This window comes from Ornithorhynchus anatinus, chromosome X2 (assembly GCF_004115215.2).
Source record: "Ornithorhynchus anatinus isolate Pmale09 chromosome X2, mOrnAna1.pri.v4, whole genome shotgun sequence".
NCBI classification, from domain to species: Eukaryota; Metazoa; Chordata; class Mammalia; order Monotremata; family Ornithorhynchidae; genus Ornithorhynchus; species Ornithorhynchus anatinus.
Window position 1 is genome coordinate 16178483 of NC_041750.1, and position 20792 is coordinate 16199274.

General features: G+C 44.2%; 1 protein-coding gene across 2 annotated transcripts in view; it reads right to left on the reverse strand.

The window, feature by feature from the left end:
• The window catches only part of VAT1L (vesicle amine transport 1 like), a 91861-nt gene that overhangs the window by 10566 nt on the left and 60503 nt on the right, over positions 1 to 20792 (reverse strand). The window contains exon 8 of one of the 2 annotated variants that reach the window (XM_039910487.1): positions 10654 to 10827. The exons of the other annotated variant lie outside the window; for it this stretch is intronic. Coding sequence (XP_039766421.1) covers positions 10765 to 10827 — 63 coding nt within the window. The 3' untranslated portion in view covers positions 10654 to 10764. Of the gene's footprint in view, positions 1 to 10653; positions 10828 to 20792 lie in introns of those variants that run through there. 2 annotated transcript variants of the gene reach the window in all.

Sequence of the window (20792 nt, forward strand, 5' to 3'; positions counted from 1 at the left end):
CCGTGCTCTTTCCATTAGACCAGTCTTAAGGGCTAAGTGGTCAACATGTAGGTGGACACAGAGCCTTGAAGGTCCAGTTGTTGGACAAACCTGGGAGACACTGAGAACAGTTTGACCAACCAAAGTGAAGTTTATCTACTGAACGACAGAATCAAATCTCACAGTCAACTGACTGGAATGTGTCTGCCAACTCTGTTGTATTGTACTCTCCCAAGTGCTCTGCACAGAGTAAGTGCTCTAATTAAAACCACTGATAATGATGATCAACTGTGAGCTCGTCATGGTTTAGGAATAATAATAAAGATGGTATTTGTTAAGCGCGTACTACACACCAAGCACTGTTCTAAGCACTGGGGTAGATACAAGATAATCAGGTTGCCCCACGTAGGGCTCACAGTCTTAATCCCCATTTTACAGATGATGTAACTGAGGCACAGAGAAGTTAAGTGAATTGCCCAAAGTCACACAGCTGATAAGTGGCAGAGTCAGGATTAGAACCCACAACCTCTGACTCCCAAGCCCATGCTCTTTTCACTAAGCCACTCTGGTTCTCTAGGAATGTGTCTATTTGTTGTTATATTGTACTCTCCCAGATGCTTAGTACAGTGGTTTACACACAGTAAGTGCTCAATAAATACGACTGAATGAATGCTAAATCCTGCCTGTTTTTCCTCCACAGCATTTTCCAGTTCCCTCACTTCATTTCCACCCTGAGGTGGAGCTTAAAGGGCACACTCACTGTTTCTCATGATATCATCACATCAGACTGTGTGCACATGCAACATAACACAATTTCATACACAACATTTTGTGGGATAGCGTTTTTTCACCGCTGCTATACCCTCAGTTACCCTGTGGCTAGGTGTCCTTGGTAGCTTAACTCTGAGATCCTGATTTATGCCTTGCTAACCAATCCCTGCTGTCCTGCTGCCATCTTTGATTTGGGCAGTGATTCAGCTATCCTTGACAGAAGCCATTTGGCAGCCATCTTTAAGGAGATTCCCCCATTAGATTTTAAGCTCCTCAAAGGCAGGGACATGTGTCTTGTGTCTCTGCACTCGGTAGGTGCTCAATAAATGCCATTGATTTTTAAATTAATGGTTACAAAGATCTTTTCTTTTCATAAACAGGTGCTGTATAGAGGCTTTAGAATGATTCTGTGAAATTCAGGAGTCTGGTTTTCTGGCAAGACAACTTCAAAAAGAGGACTTCAAAGATGAGGACTTTGGAAGTCAGGTGGTAGCTTCTCCAACTCAGAACTAGGGACACTCTGTTTCATCTCCACAAAAAGTGAAGCTCTGAACATGGACTATTAATCAATCAATCACTGGTATTTACTGAGCAATGTTCTAAGTGCTTGGGAAAGTATAATAAAATAGCATTGGTAGACACAATCCCCATCCACAAGGAGCTTACAGTCTACAGGGGGAGACAGATAGTGAAACAGATTAGGGGCGGGGGCATATTAGAGCATAAGAATATTTGCATAAGTATTGAGGGGTGGGGTTGAGTATCAAAGTGCTTAAGGGGTACACGGGCAAGTACATAGTTGAAGCAGATGGGAAGCTGGATAAGAGAGATTAAAGGACCTGGTCTGGGAAGCCCTCTTCAAATTGTGATTTAAGGAGGGGAGAGTGGTGGACCATCAGATATGAATGGGGAGAGAGATGAATAGATGATAATGTTAAGGTTCTGGGCTTGGGAGGCAGGGTGGATGGTGGTGCTGCCTACAGTGACAGAAAAGTTGGGGAGGCAGGGTTTTGGTGGGAAGATGAGAAGTTCTGTTTTGGGCATGTTATGTTTGAGCTGTAGGTGGGAAATCCAAGTAAAGATGTCCTGAAGGCAGGAGGAATGCAAAACTGCAGAGAAGGAAAGAGATCTGGGCTGGAAAGGTAGATTTGGGAATCATCCGTGTAGTGATGGCCACTGAAGTTGTGAAAGTGAATGAGTTCTCCAAGGGAGTGGGTGTAAATGGAAAATAGAAGGGCACCCAGAACTAAGCCTTGAGGCACCCCCAGCGTTAGAGGGTGGGAGGTAGAGGAGGAGCCATAGAGATAGGAAGAGGACCAGGAGGGAACAATGTCAGTGAAGCCGAGGTTGGATAATGTTTCCAGGAGAAGGGGGTGGTCCTCAGTGTCGAAAACAGAAGAAAAGACAAGGAGGATTAAGATAGTAGTCATCGGATGTGGCAAGAAAGAGGTCATTGGTGAAATTAAAGGAGACTAGTAAGTTAAAAGCCTTCAGCTGTACACGTCCCAAAGACAGCTGGATTCAACGTCTTCAAACTTCCCATTCAATACACGGGACAGTCATAGTCTATGGTAACATAGGGACCCACTCTGTGGGGGCGATGGAAGTGATAGCCTCCACAAGCTTCAGACTTCGGGGGTGATAGCATTATTTTCCTCCCTTTAGCTTTTGTGATCTCCTCTTCCAGGTTCAGGGACCTGACAGCTTATCAGAGATCTCGGGGCATCTCTGGAACACTTCATCATGGGGTCTAGCTTCAAGTGTCTTCAGAAAGGTAAATATTGCTGCTATATGTGAAGCAGGCTACGCTGCCAGACAGACACTCTCTCGTGAGGACTGAAGGGGAAGATTCAGGAGTGAGTAGCAGGCAGTGGCAGCCGGAGGAGGAGGAGCAAGCGGCAGTGGTCTGAACAGTTGGAGCAGCAGTGACAGCAAGCATCAGCGAATAGTGGTGGGCAACTGAGGCAAAACCCTGACTCAAACAGGAAGGAAGGCAGGGGACAGAAAGGAGGAGAGGGAGAGGGAAGATGAAAGAGAGAGCCAGAGGAAAAAAGAAAAAGAGAATTTGTGGAAGATACAAGAGGGGGAGTGGCAGGAGAGAGAAATTAAGGTCTCCCCCACCAACAGTGGTCCCCAACATTCAGATCTGTTCTCACAGATAGGTTCCGGAAGGTTTATTTGCCACCTAGTTGGCCTCAAGGCTAGCATCGATGGAGTGACTCCACACACTCTCACCTGAAGATGAATTACTGATTTAGCAGAAAGCAAATGTGGTTCTGTCCAAGACAAACAGCCTTTTATGCTCAGAGCGGAAGGTACTGTCTGGAATGCAAGCCAGCTGCATGCACAAATAAGAGCCAGGGAGCTTTAGACTGGATTAATGCCCCACCCCTCCCCAGGCCCCCAAATGGTTTGGAGCCACTCCAGATCCCACAATCTAGTGGGGCTGATTCATGTCCATCCCAAGCTGTGGAACATGGTGGCCAACACTGCAAGTTGGACTGGAGCCCACTGGAAGTGTCCATTTTGGTAGACTAAATAGTACCCTAAACCTCTTTGCAATTCTGACCATCAGGCATCTTCTCAGTAAGCACAAGGAGGGTTCAGTTATCAAACCTTCCCTTCCTGAGGGACTGAATAGGAAACTGAAGTCAAATTTGTATCTTGCCCAAGCATGGAGTATTTTGATTTCCACACAGGGCAGAGAGGACCCCTAAGGGCAGTTTTTACCCTTAATTAATTCTCTTCACTGTCTCAGGGTGATGCTTCAGAGGAGCCAGTAGTTGAATCATATCACCCCATCACCTGATCTCTGTGGAGACAAGGGTCACATAGGGTGCATTCTCTGAACTAGAAAATTGAAGCTACTTTGGCAACTCTAAAAATCAAGCAGTGATTTGGATCTTGTTGAGATTTAGGGAAATATAATTGTAATGAAATTTAACCATTGGAATACTGTTAATATGGATTGAGCTGATGGCGAGCATTGACTAGGATAAGTAGGACAGTAGAACTGTAGCACTGGTGCTAAGGAATGAACCACTTTACATTTGCCTACTGTAAGAGTGGAGAAAACTGGGAGGGCAGTGTCTATATTTAGCTTGGATACACTTTATGCCTCAGTATCCCTTTGAAGTGTTCTCATTGCTACAAATGGAAAGTAAAAAACTGATGAGGAGTTGCATAAAGAGATGTGTTTTTACCAAGTAGAATCACGATTATATTTTCTTAGGAAACTGACATTTGTGTGAAAAAGAACCTAAAAAGAATTATGCATCTAATTACTTTGTATTTATAATTCACTTTGTTTTGCTAAGCATGAGAGAAAAATCAGGGAAATGTTTTATTGTTTAGTAGAGTTATAGAAGCAGCCACATTTGTGCCTACTGTCACAAAATAAAACTGATGCTGAGGAGTGGATGATGATTGTCCCCTTGTTCCCCCTGGTCTCTCTCAATTCCAGCTCTGGCTAGAATTATTTTGGCTTCCTTCTCCTCCCCACTACCAGCCAGTCCCAGAACCAGCAAGAGATTCATTCAGTCATATTTATTGAGTGCTTACTGTGAGCAGAGCACCGTGCTAAGCACTTATGGGGGAGGGACTTCTGGCCTGGAAAGCCATGCCCTCTCAAAACTGTGTTTCTCAAAGCTTCCATCAGTGCTATTTATTGAGCGCAGAGCACTGTACTAAGCGGTTTAGAGAGTCCAATACTAAAGAGTTGGTAGACACGAATCCTTCCCGCAGGGAGCTTACTCTCTAGCGACTTCACTTCAACTTCATCTCCACCCTTTAAAAAGAAAAGGTTGCATCCCTGTTGCTAAGTCTCATCTTGCAGTTGTGCAAACCAAGCATCTTTGGCAGAAAGAAATCAGTAACTAAAACCGAGTCCAGAGCCCTAAAGCTTATGGTGAATCCAAGGCCCAAATTAGGAAATCAATTAATGGTATATATTGAGCATTTAGTGTAGGCAGAACACTGTATTACTACTACTACTACTAATGATAATTATTATAGTATTTAAGCACTCACTATGTGCCAAGCACTGTTCTAAGTGCTGGGGTAGATATAAGGTAATCAGATTGCCCCACACAGGGCTCTCAGTCTTAATCCCCATTTTACAGATGAGGTAACTGAGGCACAGAGAGGTTAAGTGACTTGCCCATGGTCACAGAGAAGACAAGTGGTAGAGCCAGAATTAGAATCCACAACCTCTGACTCCCAAGGCCATGCTCTTGCCACTAGGCCACGCTGATTCTCTAAACACTTGGGAGAATGGAACAGAGATGGTAGGCATGTTCCCAGCCCACAAGTTCCTTTCAGTCTAGAGGGGGAGACAGACATTAAAATGTAACAGGGATAGGTACAGGAATCCTAATGGTTCAATATAAATGCAGTACTATAATGAAACTTTAATAAAAAAAAATTTCCCAGAAATTGGAAAATTCCCCAAACTTGTTTGGGTTTGAAAGGTGACATTTATATTCCCCACTGAGAAGGTAGTGTATCAGAGCTCATTTTATTTTTCTTTCCTTCCCCTCTATTTAATTAGCATTTAAAATAGATGACTCTGCTCCCGTTTGAACTGTCATCACACTAGCTCTGTCTCTGCGTGTGACACAAAAGTCTGGTTTTGAATCATCTCCCCACGTTTCTTGAGATTCCTCACTGAAATGAAGGTCTGACCTTTACCTCCTCCTAGTCTCCTTCCTGTCTGGCAGAGACCCTTTTTCTAAACCCCAAGGAGTTTCTGTTAACCTTGGTGTTGCGTTACTAAGGCAGCCAGATTAAGAGACTCAGGAGAGCAAAAATGCCAGAGGACTAAAAGCTTATTTTTCAAGCAACTTTGAGTTCTTACCAGCCATTTTGAAAAAAGAAACAAGAGGGATTCCAACATTACCTGAGGAGGTAGTCGTGTATTTTATCATATGAATCTAATTTGTTCTGGGTCTCTCTTTCTTCTCAATTTACACTTCCTCTTATAAAGCTTTGTACACTTTATTCGCCCCACTCTCAGCCCCACAGCACTTATGTACATATCTATAATTTAGTTTAACGTCTGTCTCCCTCTCTATAGACCGTAAGGTACTTCTGGGCAGGGACCTTGTTCATTCATTCAATCGTATTTCTTGAGCACTTACTGTGTGCAGAGCACTGTACTGAGCATTTAGGAGAGTACAACAATAAAGACACATTCTCTGCCCACGAGCTTACAGTCTGGAGTCGGGGGGACAGATGTTAATATAAATAAATTACAGATACGTACCTAAGTGCTGTGGGGCTGGGAGCCGGGAAAGAACAAAGGGAGCAAGTCAGGGCTATGAGGAAGGGAGTGGGAGAAAAGAAAAGGGGGGCTTAGTCAGGGTAAGGTCTCTTGGAGGAGATGTGCCTTCAATAAGGCTTTGAAGGGGGCTTTGAACATGTCTACCAATTCGGTTACATTGTACTCTCCCAAGCACTTACTACAATTGTAGGAAGCTTCAATTTGGCCCCACTGGGTTGAATGACAGATCAAGATGCAGTGAGGCCCAGTAGGAGACTGGTTATTTCATAAACTGATTTGCCTCATCAAACCTTCAGGCTTTTGAATCTCCCCAGAATTTGGGACTTGGAAAATAAACTACATGCTCATTCTGCCAGGGTCAATATGGCTCTAGATTTCTCAATTGCAACTGACGATGAACTAAGACCTTGCACATTTATTTCCCAAGATTTTGCAGTCATTTCTACAATTTTTGTTACCTCACAATTATGTCTTCAGAGGTCCACTGCTGAAAGTGCCCGACGCAGTGACCCCTATAAAGAATTTCTAGAAACACTGAAATCTGTAATGCGAGCCTGAAGGGAGAATTAATTTTATGGATAATTGTCACAGACACAAACCCAGAGCACCAGATAATATCAAAGGCTAAAGAACAAAAAGGCAGAATCATTTTAAAGTCTCTATAAGGTAATGCTCCTTTCATGAGTGATATTTCAGTAGGACCTGAGAAGTTTTTGTGAACCCATAAAAAATGAAAAAACTATACCTCACAGCTGAACTGATTTCTTGGGTTAGTTCAGTGATACCTATGACAGGGCGCTCTTCTGAGAGTTATTCAGATAGAAACTTTTTGCCTCAGAATGACTTGGGATTGTAGCCAAATAGAGAGTCCTGAGTCTTCCCTCCAGCTAGCTAGGGACTTGTGCTCTCAACCTTTTAGACTATGAGCCCCAGCTGGGACAGGGCCTGGGTTAAGATTATGCCTAGCACAGAGTAAGCCCTTAACAAGTATCACAATTATTTATCAGAGTGGCTCAGTCCAGTAAGGATTCCTGTTTTCCCTGCCTGGGAGGTCCCTGGGATTATGTCAGGGGACAAACAGAACAGAATTTGGGGATTCCCCAAGGACAGTAGAGTGGTATTTTCCTATGATAATTGTTAGATTACAGCAATTTAAAATTAGATTCTGTCTGCTTTATTTGGCCCAAAAGAAAATTCAGATCTGCCCGTGAATGCCAACTTGATTTCAACAAAACTCTACCAAATAGCATTTAGTTGATAAGTATACCTTATATCAGTTCCTTGCAGTCAATTTATCCAGTAACGGGGGTGTCAGTTGCACTAACCCACTCCACCCAGTAAAGGCCATAAGAGCCTAATAGCCTAAGCAATGCCATGTTGGGGCAGACCCATGACCTATTCAGGCCAGTATCCTCTCTTAGACAGGGCTTCCAGGATACTTATGTACCCTTTCTCACAGACATCCACCTTTATGGCTAGAGATGTACCATCTAACATCTCTACTTTTCCCCTTTAAAATCCTAAGTAGGACTCCATTATGGATTGCTCACCTATAGATTTATCCAAACCCTTTTTTGAATCTATTGACATTTTCTGCCTGACCAACACCCTATGATAGTGATTTCCATATGCTTATCACCCACTAGATGAAAAGAGTTTCCTTTTGTTTGTTTTGAACCTAGTACCTCCAGACTCCCTCCTAGCCCTTCATCTTGGTGATGTGAAAGGTGATGAACAATAATTGTTTTGTTATGTCCACACCCTTTATGATTTTGTGGATTTCAATCACGTCACATCTCAGCCTGTGTCTTTTTAGACAAAATAATCCTAATTCTTTCAATTGACACCTCCTAGGGAAGATTCTCTAGCCACCCCATCATTTTGGTTGCCTTTCTCTGACCCTTTGCCAGTTCTATTTTGTCCTTCCTAAGATGTGGTGACCAGAATTGCATATGACATTTCAGATGTGGGGGAACCATGGCTCTAAGCAGTGGCAGAAATGTACCTTGTGTTTTTCTTTTCTTCCTATCCCCTTTCTGACAATGTCAAGCATTAGGCTGGCCTTCCTGCTTGTTAAATATTAAACAAATGTTTGAAAAGAAGAGTTAACTAACTAAGGCTCCGAGATCTCTTTCCTGAGTTGTACCTGGCCACCCCAAGCCTATTATCATTGAGTTGTAATTTGGATTATTTTTTCCTAGCTGCACTCCCTTGCGCTTGCTAACAGTGAGCCTCATCTGCCACTATTTTGTCCCTCTCAATCAGCTTTCTGAGTTCCTCCAGCTAATTTCCTTCATCTGCATGGCATTTCACTGCACATTCCCTCAGGTGGTCTCTGAGCAGGTTTAATGTCATGTTCGCTAATATACTGCAGAAAGGCACCGGATGCCACCACGCTGCTTTTCTCTGTTTTAGAAGAGGTGGCCAGAAGCTATGTATTCCCAAAATACCGAGGAATCTCAGCCTCAGTTATCCCCTGAGAGTGGTTGAAGGAGTGAGATGGAGGCACTTTGTCATCAAGTATTATCAATAAATGATGCAACAGGTTAAACCTGGTCCACGACATAGAAAAATACCTGGCTGGCAATAAGCCCGTGAAGTGGGCAGTGTGAATAGCCAACTGAGACAACTGACCAAAAGGGGTGAACTGAATAATCTTTCTGTACAGTCCACATTCACTGACTCCACTTACCTACCCTCTTCTCTGGGAAGATCGGTATAAAAAGTACAGTCACATTAATCCTCTGTCCCTGAACTCTTTGCTCTGATTGCAATCAGAGTCCCATCCCATCATTTCATTCTGAAAAGGAGAAAATGCTCTACATATGCTTTAGATTGAATTATTATATATAGATTCGTGACTCACTGTGCCTCAATCTCATCTATCTCACCACCGACCCCTCGCCCATGTCCTGCTCTGACCTGGAACGCCCTCCCTCCTCAAATCCAATGGACAATCACTCTCCCCTGCTTCAAAGCCTTATTGAGGGCACATCTCCTCCAAGAGGCCTTCCATGAGTAAGCCCCCCTTTCCCTCTTCTCCCACTCCCTTCTGTGTCACTCTGACTTACTCCCTTTGTTCTTCCCCCTCCCAGCCCTGCCAGCACTTATGTACATATCTGTTATTTTATATGAATGTCTGTTTCCCCACTCTAGACTAAGCTCGTGTGAGCAGGGAACGGATCTGGTTATTGTTGTACTCTCCCAAGTGCTTAGTACAGTGCTCTGCACACAGTAAGTACTCAATAAATATGACTGAATGAAAGTGACTATTCTTTGTCCTTCAAACCCTTATTTTCTTCAATTTAGTACCTTGTTGAATATTCTACTTGGAAAGTCATAAAAGTGTAATAACCTTGAACAGTTGAACTTCTTGCAGTTTAATGACCAGATGAGTAAATTGGTAGCTTAATTTACAAACTCTAGGCATCTCTGCAATTACTTAAAAAATTATTTTGCTTCTAGTGTGGCTTTGGGTATAAATCATGGTTGCCTATTATGTTGTACTTAGTGAAAAATAGGGAGAGAGAGAGAGAGAGAACACAAAACAATTCCAAGAGAGGATGGTGATGAGATTTTTCTTGTCCTTAAGATGAGAGCAAGATTGGTTTTATGGTATTTGTTAAGTGCTTACTTTGTGATAGGCAGTGTATTATATGCCGGGGCAGATACAAGCTAATCAGGTTGGACAAAGTCCATGTCCCACATGGTGCTCACAGTCTTAATCCCCATTTTACAGATGAGGTAACTGAGGCCCAAGGAAGTTCAGTGATTTGCTCAAGGTCAGACAGCAGACAAGTAGAAGAGCTGTGTACATTCCAAGCGCTTAGTACAGTGCTCTGCACACAGTAAGCACTCAATTAATACAATTGAATGAATTAGAACCCAGATGTGAGGCAAATCAGTGACTGAACTGCAGCTCTTCGTCAAACCACCTTTTTTGTTATTTGAGTTTGATTATAGGTAAGGGGTCAGTCTGTAATAAATGCTCAGTGTTCCAAGAGTCCAAAGTTTTATCAAAGTGCATAGCCAAAATCATTACATTTTTTGCCCATTGCAAATATCCCATTTTGATTTTTAAAATCGGACGTTCATAAAGGATGATCCCTCCAATCAGTTTTGAGGTGACTGAATGCATTCAGTCACAGACTGGCCTTTCAAACTCACAGCCAGAGAAGCAGCAACATGGCCTCCCTCATGCAGAGGAGAAATATTCCTCTCATAAATGAGTGAAATACCCAAGTTTGCCCATGACACACTGCTCATCTGGCTGGTGAAATGCTATGAAGATGGGGATAAACTGCAGAGAGAGCTCATAAAGCTGAGTGAGTGGAACAAAAAATAGCAGGTGAACTTCACTAGGTAATGCACTTAGGGAAAAATAATACACGTTACAACTGAATAATGATAATAATTATTATTATAGTACTTGTTAGACACCACCATTCTAAGCACTGGGGAAGTACAAGTTAAGCAAGTTGGACACAGCCCCTGTCCCACATTGGGCTCACACTCATAATCCCCATTTTTTACTAATGAGGTAACTAAGGTACAGAGAAGAAGGGACTTTCCCAAGGTCACACAGCAGACATGTGGCAGAGCCAGGAATAAAACCCATGACCTTCTGACTCCCAGACCCGTGCTCTATCCACTAGGCCATGTTGGACTCGGTGCTATCAGTTTCGACACAGGAAAGGGATCTCGGATTCAATGTTGACTGTTCTTATCGATCATCAGTCCAGTGTGCAGCAGCAGCCAAAAAGGCCAAGCAAATGCTGAGCATCACCGGGCTGGGGCTAGAGGAAGCAAAAGGCACAGTTTTACTTAATAATAATAATAATAATAATAAGAATAATGATGATGAATAATTATGGCATTTGTTAAGTGCTTACTACGTGCCAAGCACTGTTCTACGTTCTGGGGTAGATACAAGGTTATCAGGTTGTCCCACGTAGGGCTCACAGTCTCAATCCCCATTTTACAGATGAGGTAACTGAGGTACAGAGAAGCCAAGTGACTAGCCCAAAGTCACACAGCAGAGTGGTGGAGATGGGATTAGAAGCCACGACCTCTGACTCCCAAGCCCATGCTCTTGCCACTAGGCCATGCTGCTTCTACTTCTATATAAAACCATTGCATTCTCATCTGAGTAACGTGCAGTTCTGATCACCGTATCTTAAGAAGGGCAAAACAGAGCTGGAGAAGGTACAGAGAAGGGCAAGCAAGATGATTAGGCGAAGAGCGAAGCTTCCTGAGGAGGCTAAGCTGAAAAAAACCACTAAGACTTGAATCTGGAAAACTGCAGGCTTGAGAGGGGACACGATCGAAGTCTACTAAGTCATGCAGGGTACGAAGACTAATGTTCAGGAAGTCATCCATCATGTGATTCCTCCAATTACCCTTGTGCTACTGTTAGGGGCAGAATACTGACTGGATTAAACATGACAACACAATAAGGGGCAGCCTTTTAGGGTGCACTGTGTGGTTCCAATATTGACCTTTTCAGTCATGATACACACAAGTGCATTTTGCTGTGAGTGAGTATGAAGGACAACTGTATAGACTGGGCTGGATGGGTCATTGGTCTGGCCCAGTAATATCGTGTTTTATAAAGCTATAGAAACTCAGCTTTCTTCTTTGAGGGCAGCTGGGTAGGACCAGGCTGAAAATGCATTAAGATCTTTTCTTCATCATCATTATCAATGATATTTATTGAGCACTTACTATGGGCAGAGCACCGAAAATGTCAGGCTTGAAGGACAATGCATCAGAGTTAACAGGCACATTCCCTCCCCACAGTGTCCACAGGAATCCAGGCATTCCTGCTTGTTCAAACCCAATTCCTGCAACTGCTTCATCTCTAAATTGCTAATCTACTAAAGGCAAAAAGTGCATTCTACCAAGAAAAGATGTCTGTCCCCAAGGAACTCTGCCGACGTCCTCTTTGTGGCAAATTCTGTAAAGCAAGCTGGCAGTGGTTGGTGTGGTTGGTACTCGTAATTTCAGGTCCAATTTGTTCTGTTTACTTTTCTCATTGTAGTGGGCTCTCTTTAGTAAAGCAGGCTCTACTTCTAGCTTCTCTCTTGGTCGCTCTCAGCTCCACTGCTCTGTTCTGCTTAATACAGCCAAAGTGTCTCTGATCCCCCAGTCTCTTGGGACAATTTCCTTCTGGTTGACAACAGTCTCATTTCCTCCCTTACTGGAATGAGGAACTCCTAAATGAAGCCTCTTGGGATGCAGTGGGTGATGTCTTCCCCCTTAGATTCCATATTCTCATGCTCTTAGAAAAGCAAATTTGATCTCTCATTTTGAAAAAAAAGGCATCTCCTGGCGAAAGATCAACTTTGCTACCTCCAGGCCAATTTAGAGCATTACCCAAAATGAACTGTAATGTCCTCTTAGATTGCATTATATAAAAATCTCAATTGTCACATTAGAGTTGCACTACATTAGCAGAGCAGACTAAGCAGTAATTTCACTTTTCAAATGAGTCTTTCCAGAAATGTCTTCAGGAGTACATGTTAAACTAATCATTCATTTCAATTAACAGCCAGTCTGAAGCATCATACACCGCATTCCTCTGAGATGGAAATAATTAAGGGCAACTGCCCTGGATCTGGTAGCAGCAAATGTATCATGGAAACGTAACTCGGTTGTATGCCCCAACTGGTATTTGACTAGTAGTCTAAGAAGAAAGCTTTTGGCCAGGTGATGTTTTAGAGCTACCCAAATCAGCACAACAAATTTGGTTGCAGACCACCTGAAGGTTGTCCGACATTCCTGGAGCCAGGCTGAACGTGACAGGGAGAAGGGTCATGTTGGAGATCTGAGCCACTAACTCATTTCCTGGCCAAATAGCTCTGGTTTGGCCACTCCCCACGGAGTGCTAGGCTGCTCTATATGGTCCCATTGCCACGTTGGTCCTTGCTCTTTTCTCCCCATCTGGGATGTCACTGCTACTAGTCTTTAGCAGCCCAAATGTGTCAGGCTGACTGCAGTTACCTTGGTCACCCTCCAGCGCCTCTAACTGATCTTCACTGGGGAGTTGTGGGGTGAGTTGGATGCTTCTCGTGACTAGGGAACACATTGACGAGTCTCTTATATTTTCCTCTCCCTGTGCTTAGTCCAGTGCTCTACACACAGTAAACACTCAATAAGTATGATTGACTGACTGAGCAAGATGCCCACCTGGGCCTTCAATAGTGAGGGACCTAGGTTTACCCCAAGGGGTCACTTCTGATTGGGCACTACCACCTTGAGGCTGAGGGACTTCGTGAAAATGAAACAAAACAGAAACAAAAACTTCAAGCTGGGACTGTTCATAAGTAATCTTGCATCCATGGCAGCCCTGACTGGCACATGTCACGGCCCCAGACCCGCCTGGCTAGGATTCAGGAAAAAAGCATTCCAACTTCTGGGAGTCTCCACGCCTCCCTAATTTTCTCTCCCTCTTAACACTCTTCTGACTTGGGCAGGTGGCCAAGACTGCACTCCTCTTTCCCTGTTGGTCACCTGATGAAATATTACAGGGCTGGTCTGTTTCTCTACTGGATTCCCAAGAGCGCTCTCACTGGATCTCTCCCACTGCAGGTCCAACTTGATTCCTCATGGTGAGAATCTTTTAGGTCAAATGAATCTTCCCATCCTAATGCTAAAGAGACCATTTCAATATTACACCTGATGTCTGGATGCTGGCTTGCTATTCATTCAATCATATTTATTGAGTGCTTACTGTGTGCAGAGCACTGTACTAAGCGCTTGGGAGAGTACAACAATAAACAGACACATTCCTTGTCCACTCGTTAGTGAACTTAAGCATTCCTCATCTGCAGGGGAATGAGCAGTGCTCAGGGAGAGAGAAAGAAGGGCAACCTCTCTCTTCTCTCCCCAATCTCCCCCTGATTCTCCTCTCTAGTCAGACTGATTCCTATTCGGAGGGAAAACCCCTCCCCAGTTAGGGGCTACTGAGCTTCTGAGCCCCATTTGAAGGTGCTAGGATAATCTGTGCAGGAGAGGAGCCCAGCAATGGCACCAGTGAGGTGACCACCTCTGAGGCCTTACCAACGGGGCTGCGCTTAGAGACAGTGCCCCCTTGACGAGCTGCTCTGCTCATATGGAGCCCCATTACCCAAGGAAATCTTCCTGGCACCTGGCACAGTTTACCCCCATTTACTCCCCTCCTCTATGAGGGCACGGGAAGGGGCTGTCTGGGCCTGCGTCAAGACTCCTGGCACTGGGATGGGTTGCTACGGCCATTAAACTCATAACTAGACCCAAGCAAAAGTGCACACACTACTCCCAAATCTCTGCCCAGCTTCTCTGCAAAGGAAGCTTTGTTTTTTGGGGTTTTTTCTTTTGGTAAAACTGCTCAGAAAAGGAAGTTTGAAGGCCCGGCTGAGGGTAAAACAGAGGATAATGGCAGGAGGCAGAGGCTGCAGAGATGGTGGCATTAAAGGTAGGCCTTGTCTCAGAGATTCTTCTCATGGAATCTGACATTCCTCAAAGGTCACCCTGCTATAGAGAAGCAGCGTGGCTCACCGGAAAGAGCACGGGCTCTGGAGTCAGAGGTCATGGGTTCGAACCCCGGCTCTGCCACTTGTCAGCTGTGTGACTTTGGGCGAGTCACTTAACTTCTCGGTGCCTCAGTGACCTCATCTGGAAAATGGGGATTGAGACTGAGAGCCCCACGTGGGACAACCTGATTCCCCTGTGTCTCCCCCAGCGCTTAGAACAGTGCTCGGCACATAGTAAGCGCTTAACAAATACCAACATTATTATTATTAATTCTGTTCTGTTCTCTCAACTCTGCCCTAGGCACAGTATGCAGGAACTGATATAATTTCCAGCTTAATATTTCAGGCACCATTTCATTTGAGGCAGCCTGACACTCAGCTGACAAACATTCAATGTGTTGAGCAGTGCAGATGTAACAATTCATCAGGAAGGATATAAGCTTGTCCCCATCCTAAGCTTGTCCCCAGGATGCCTGATGCCACCCTGGCACCCCGAATGATGTACACCATTCAGATTTCTACCTTAGTCCTAACCTCCATCCCATTCTCCTGCCCATTGCTTCATTAAGGGTTTGTTACCATACTCATTATCAAATAGAGAAACAAGAGAACCACCAGTAAGGAGGCCCTGAAATGCACTCAGCTCATCAGCCTCAAAGTAATGTTCACAAAAATACAGCTCTGCTGAGTGGGATGTGCGTGGAGAATGAAAGATGGCAGGCAACCCAAGCAGTTGCTTTATGGGGAACAAAAAGGGGGCACAGGAAGCCCCAGAAGGCAGAAAAGCATTTCAAAGACACAATATAGCACAGACTGAAGCACAGTCTCCATAGAGGCTAACTGTTAGGAGACCGATGCCACAGACAGTCTGGTGGGCAGAAGTTGGGTGAGGAAAATAGAGGCAGCCCAATGTGGACCAAACCCACCAACACAACAAGGCTCAGTCTTGACTTGTAAACAATGCGGGAGGATCTGTTGATCCTTTATAGGTCTTTTCTGCCACATTCACACATTTGGGTAGAAGGTCATCATCAAAAGCATCATTTTCAAATACAAAGGACAGTTCTAGATATAGCCACCGTGGCTGTTTCTGCACCTAGACCAAGGGTACCTTGGTTTAAATAAAGCAGGAACAGAAAGGGTTGCAAATGGTTAGAGAGGTGAGAGTTTCCAGTTAGTTCTCGGGGAGTTCCTTAAAACCCATTTAAAATTCATTTGATTTAAAATGACAAAAACCACTTCCTGAGGTTCAGAGCAGAGCCAGAAGAAGTAACATGACACAGTCACTGTGGGCCTTCAGCCCAACTCTAAGAAGTGCCAAAACAAACTGGGACTCTTAGAATGATTGGAACTCTTCCTGGCTATAGGTATAGCAGTAGTTGCTCCCTCTTTCTCTTAATCGAAACCATGACTAGACCAAAATATTCCTCACACTGTCACTCATTTCCAATCTTTTCACTGTTAGCATGAAAGTCTCTAGGACTGCCCTCCTTTTATCTTGTGGGCAGGAAACGTGTTTACCACCATTACTGAATTGTACTCCCCCAAGTGTTTAGGTACAGTGCTCTGCATTCAGTAAGCGCTCAACAAATACCACTGACTGATTGACTAATTAACTCCCTCCACTTCTCCCAGGCTGGCTATGTCCCATTTGGACTCTCTATGCAATCTCCTCTCTTTGTACAAATCCACTGCACCCTTAACTCCACCTTCTTTGCTGAACTCCCTTGCACTCCTGCCCCTCTGCCAATTTTGCACCTCCAATCCCCAATCTTGGAGTTCGAGGAGAGGAAATTACAGCAGCAGGTGAATATAACCCAGTTGGAGAGTTAGGATGAGAATGGGAGAAGGGAGATGGGGCAATAGCTTGGTGGTGCCCTGGAATCCAGTGAAGGTTTGTAATAAAACTCTCATGGGCCTCCCATTTACTATGTGAAACAAAGACTAAAAAGCTGTTTATCCAGGCTACACAATTGGAGGCTTTCTTTCAAAGTCAGTCACCTAATTAACCAAGATGCGTGAGTGGAATTTCCGAATGCAGAGAACATCCCTGACTTCCATTCATCTAGAGAATTAGTGGCTTGAAACAAGCTCATTTAAAATACATATATACTGCACAGTGTACCAAATCACACAGAATCCTAATGTGCCTCTGTAAACTTGAAACACTAACGTTAAGAACACATTTATTATTTTCTCTGACTCCGAGGAGTCAATTAACTCATTTTTATAGCATGGTTTTATGACTTATTATGGCAGGTGATGTGAGACAAGTTGTTTAGAGTGAATATTTTCAAAATGTTATTTTTCTGATAATAGCTTGCTCCTTAAATTGCAGTTTAGGTGCAAAAATCACAAAGATGCTAAAATGCAGGCTTGTCCTTTTAAATGATCTTTTTAGGAACTGGATAAGATCGATCCCAGGCATTTAACTCTGGATCTTAGCAAATATTGGACAATCAAATACAATGACAGGCTGAACAGAACAAAAGGTTACATTAGACAGTGGGACTCTGAAGTCTTCATGGGACTTCCCAGGTCCCCTATTTCCCCATCACTGGCTCTAAGGAGCCAGGAGCACAGGATAAGCAGAAGCCCACAAACAACCACCAGTCCTCCTTGTAGTTAATGAGCTCATTATGGGCAGGGAACGTATTTACCAACTCTGTTGTATTGTTCTCTCCCAAGTAATAATAATAATAATTGTGGTATTTGTTAAGCGCTTACTATATGCCAGGCACTGTACTAAACACTGGGGTGGATACAAGCAAATAGGTTGGACATAGTCCCTGGCCCATGTGGGGCTCACAGTCTCAATCCCCATTTGACAGATGAGGTAACTGAGGCACAGAGCAGTGAAATGACTTGCCCAAGCCACACAACAGACAAGTGTCAGAGCCAGAATTAGAACCCAGGGCCTTCTGACTCCTAGGCCTGTGCTCTATCCACTATGCGATGCTGCTTCTCAAGTGGTTAGTACAGTGCTCTACACACAGTAAGTGCTCAATAAATGCTATTGATGCTGATGGTGATGACTGATGATGGACATGACTGCCAGGATGGAGGCAATTGCCCCACATCCTCAGGTTGCCCCCTCATGTGGAACTTTGGGCAATTTCCCCCTCAAGATCATTGGTCTGGAGCAGTGAGAAGACCAAACAGTATCAGAAGACCAAACAGTAAAGAAATGCTACATTCTTTCCTGTTATAACTGTTCAATCTTCTATTTTGATCTACCTCCATGTTCTACCCGAGTCTGCTATTTCTCTTTTTAATAATAATAATAATAATGTTGGTATTTGTTAAGCGCTTACTATGTGCCGAGCACTGTTCTAAGCGCTGGGGTAGACACAGGGGAATCAGGTTGTCCCACGTGGGGCTCACAGTCTTAATCCCCATTTTACAGATGAGGTAACTGAGGCACTGAGAAGTTAAGTGACTTGCCCAAAGTCACACAGCTGACAAGTGGTAGAGCCAGGGTTCGAACCCATGACCTCTGACTCCAAAGCCCGTGCTCTTTCCAGTGAGCCACGTTTTATTTCTTTTCCTCTAGAGGCTCTGATGTTACCTGTGCCAGGAAAGAAAACCAATCACTACAAATTGCCTTAGATTGTAAATTCTCTGTAGACAGGAGCAAATGGTCTGCATTCTTTAATAATGTTGGTATTTGTTAAGCACTTACTATGTGCAGAGCACTGTTCTAAGCGCTGGGGTAGACACAGGGGAATCAGGTTGTCCCACGTGGGGCTCACAGTCTTAATCCCCATTTTACAGATGAGGGAACTGAGGCACAGAGAAGTTAAGTGACTTGCCCACAGTCACACAGCTGACAAGTGGCAGAGCTGGGATTCGAACTCATGACCTCTGACTCCAAAGCCCGTGCTCTTTCCACTGAGCCACGCTGCTTCTTTCAGTGGGCACTGTTCTCCCACAGTGTTGGTATATGCATCAACAACAGTATTATTGACACAATGCTAGGGGAAAAAAATGAGGGATCTGAAAGCTACAGTGACAATCCCAACTCTGCCACATGTCTGCTGTGTGACCTCGGGCAAGTCACTTCACTTCTCTGTGCCTCAGCTACCTCATCCGTAAAGGGAATGTGTCTGTTATATTGTTATATTGTACTCTCCCGAGTACTTAGTACAGTGCTCCGCACACAGTAATTGCTCAATAAATATGACTGACTGACCAGTGGATCTGAAAGCTACAGTGACAATCCCAACTCTGCCACATGTCTGCTGTGTGACTTTGGGCAAGTCACTTCACTTATCTGTGCCTCAGTTACCTCATCCCTAAAATGGGGATTAAGACTGTGAGCCCCATCTGGGACAACATGATTACCTTGGATCTACCCCCAGTGCTTAGAACAGTGCTTGGCACATAGTAAGTGCTTAACAAATACCACAATCATCATCATCAATATCATTTTGATTCAGGGAGGAACTCTTCCACCTCAACAGGTTTGGCACAGAGTAAGTGCTTAATTAATAATCTTTGAGGAGGTGGGTCAGGAACAGTTATAGGTAGATGACTTGTGCACATACCTAAGACAATATGAAAATAAAGATGAATCACTTTGCATACCAAGACACTGTGAACAATACATGTGAAGAAAACTGGAGTGAGGTGTGGGGCTACACCCAGACATCCCTACAAACAACCAAATATCTTTATCAACAACAAAGAACTTAAAAATTGTCCCTGAACTCTGCTACCTAAGCAGCCCACTCACCCACGATGAGCCTGATAGACAAAGAGGGAAAGCAGAGTCAAAAAAACAAGCATAGCTTTGGACAAATTGGCAGAGTGTGGTGAGCACTGAGTTCCATACCAAGCTATAGGTCTAAAAATCTATTGAGGTTTCCAACTTCTCTTTAGTTCTGAACGACTACAGAAGACACATCCAGGTCCTGGCACATTTCTTCCAGCATCGCCTACGATGTGGAGGGAAATGCAGAATTATTAAACCTATTAAGTGCATAGTTATTAATGGAGTGATGGGTGCCAAAATACGTTTTAGAAGAAAGAAGATCTAGGCAGCAGAGTGGAGTTTAAACTGATGAGGGGATGATTTTGGAGGTTGGAGGCCGGTCAGTAGACCTGTGTTTTAGATAGGAGGCACCCAAGTGGTCATTAGATTTGACCCAACAATGTTTTGGCAGACTGAGCAGTCATAGCTAGCCCTCCTCACTAGAAAGTGGAGTTATATTGTACTCTCCCAAGCACTTAGTACAGTGCTCTGCACATAGTAAGTGCTCAAGAAATATGACTGATGGATTAGAAAGTGGTCAGAATTTGAGCCAAGATGTCAGTTGTACTTTTTGTTTCATGTCAGCAGGATACAGCCTCTGACTCAGCCCTGGTGAGGTTCCTCTCACTGGATACTGGGGCCAGGTCAGAGACTCCTCCACCTCTTGCCTTTGACTCTGGAGCTCAGATTTTGGAGTCATAGCCTGTCTTAGCCCCAGCCCCAACAGCCAGAGGGCTTCCTCAGGGATGAGGCAGGTGCCTGAGCTACAGGGCAACTGCAGGAACTGGGTAAGACACTGCTAGCTGCACAACTGTGGCACAGCTTCCCAGCCCAGAGCTAGCTCCAACTTAGCTAGCCTGTCTAAGGCTGGCAAATGTTGTTGTATTGTACTCTCCCAAGTGCTTAGTACAGTGCTGTGCACACATTATATGCTCAATAAATACAACTGAATGAATGAAATGTGGCAACGGTGGTGGTGGAGGAGAGGAAGGAGAAGGAGACTGCATGACAGCAGAGGGTAAGGACCACTTCGCTTCTTCTCCTTTCTCCCCTTTCCCCCCTATTTTCTTCATCTTCCTCCCTTCTTTGCCTCATTTCCCTCTCTCTTCCTCCATCTCCCCCTTTCTGCCACATATTCTCAAAGCCCTTCCACCTCAACACCAGCCCAAGTTCACCACCACACTCAAAATGAAAATTGGCACCCTGATTTAAACCACACTGATCAATGAATCCTCTCGACTGGGCGGGGAACTTGTCCACCAATTCTGTTGTATTATAATCTCCCAAGTGCTTAGTACAGTGCTCTGCACACAGTAAGTGCTCAATAAATACCACTTATGAGATGTAAACAAATCACCAGGAACAGGAGAGATGGCACTGAGAGTTTTGAAGAATCTCTGAGTGGAATTTGAGGAGCTCCTAGTAGAAATTTTGTTCCTTGTAATTACAAATAGCCTATTACCCAATGGGAAAGGGGACTACAAAAGTTGTCTCT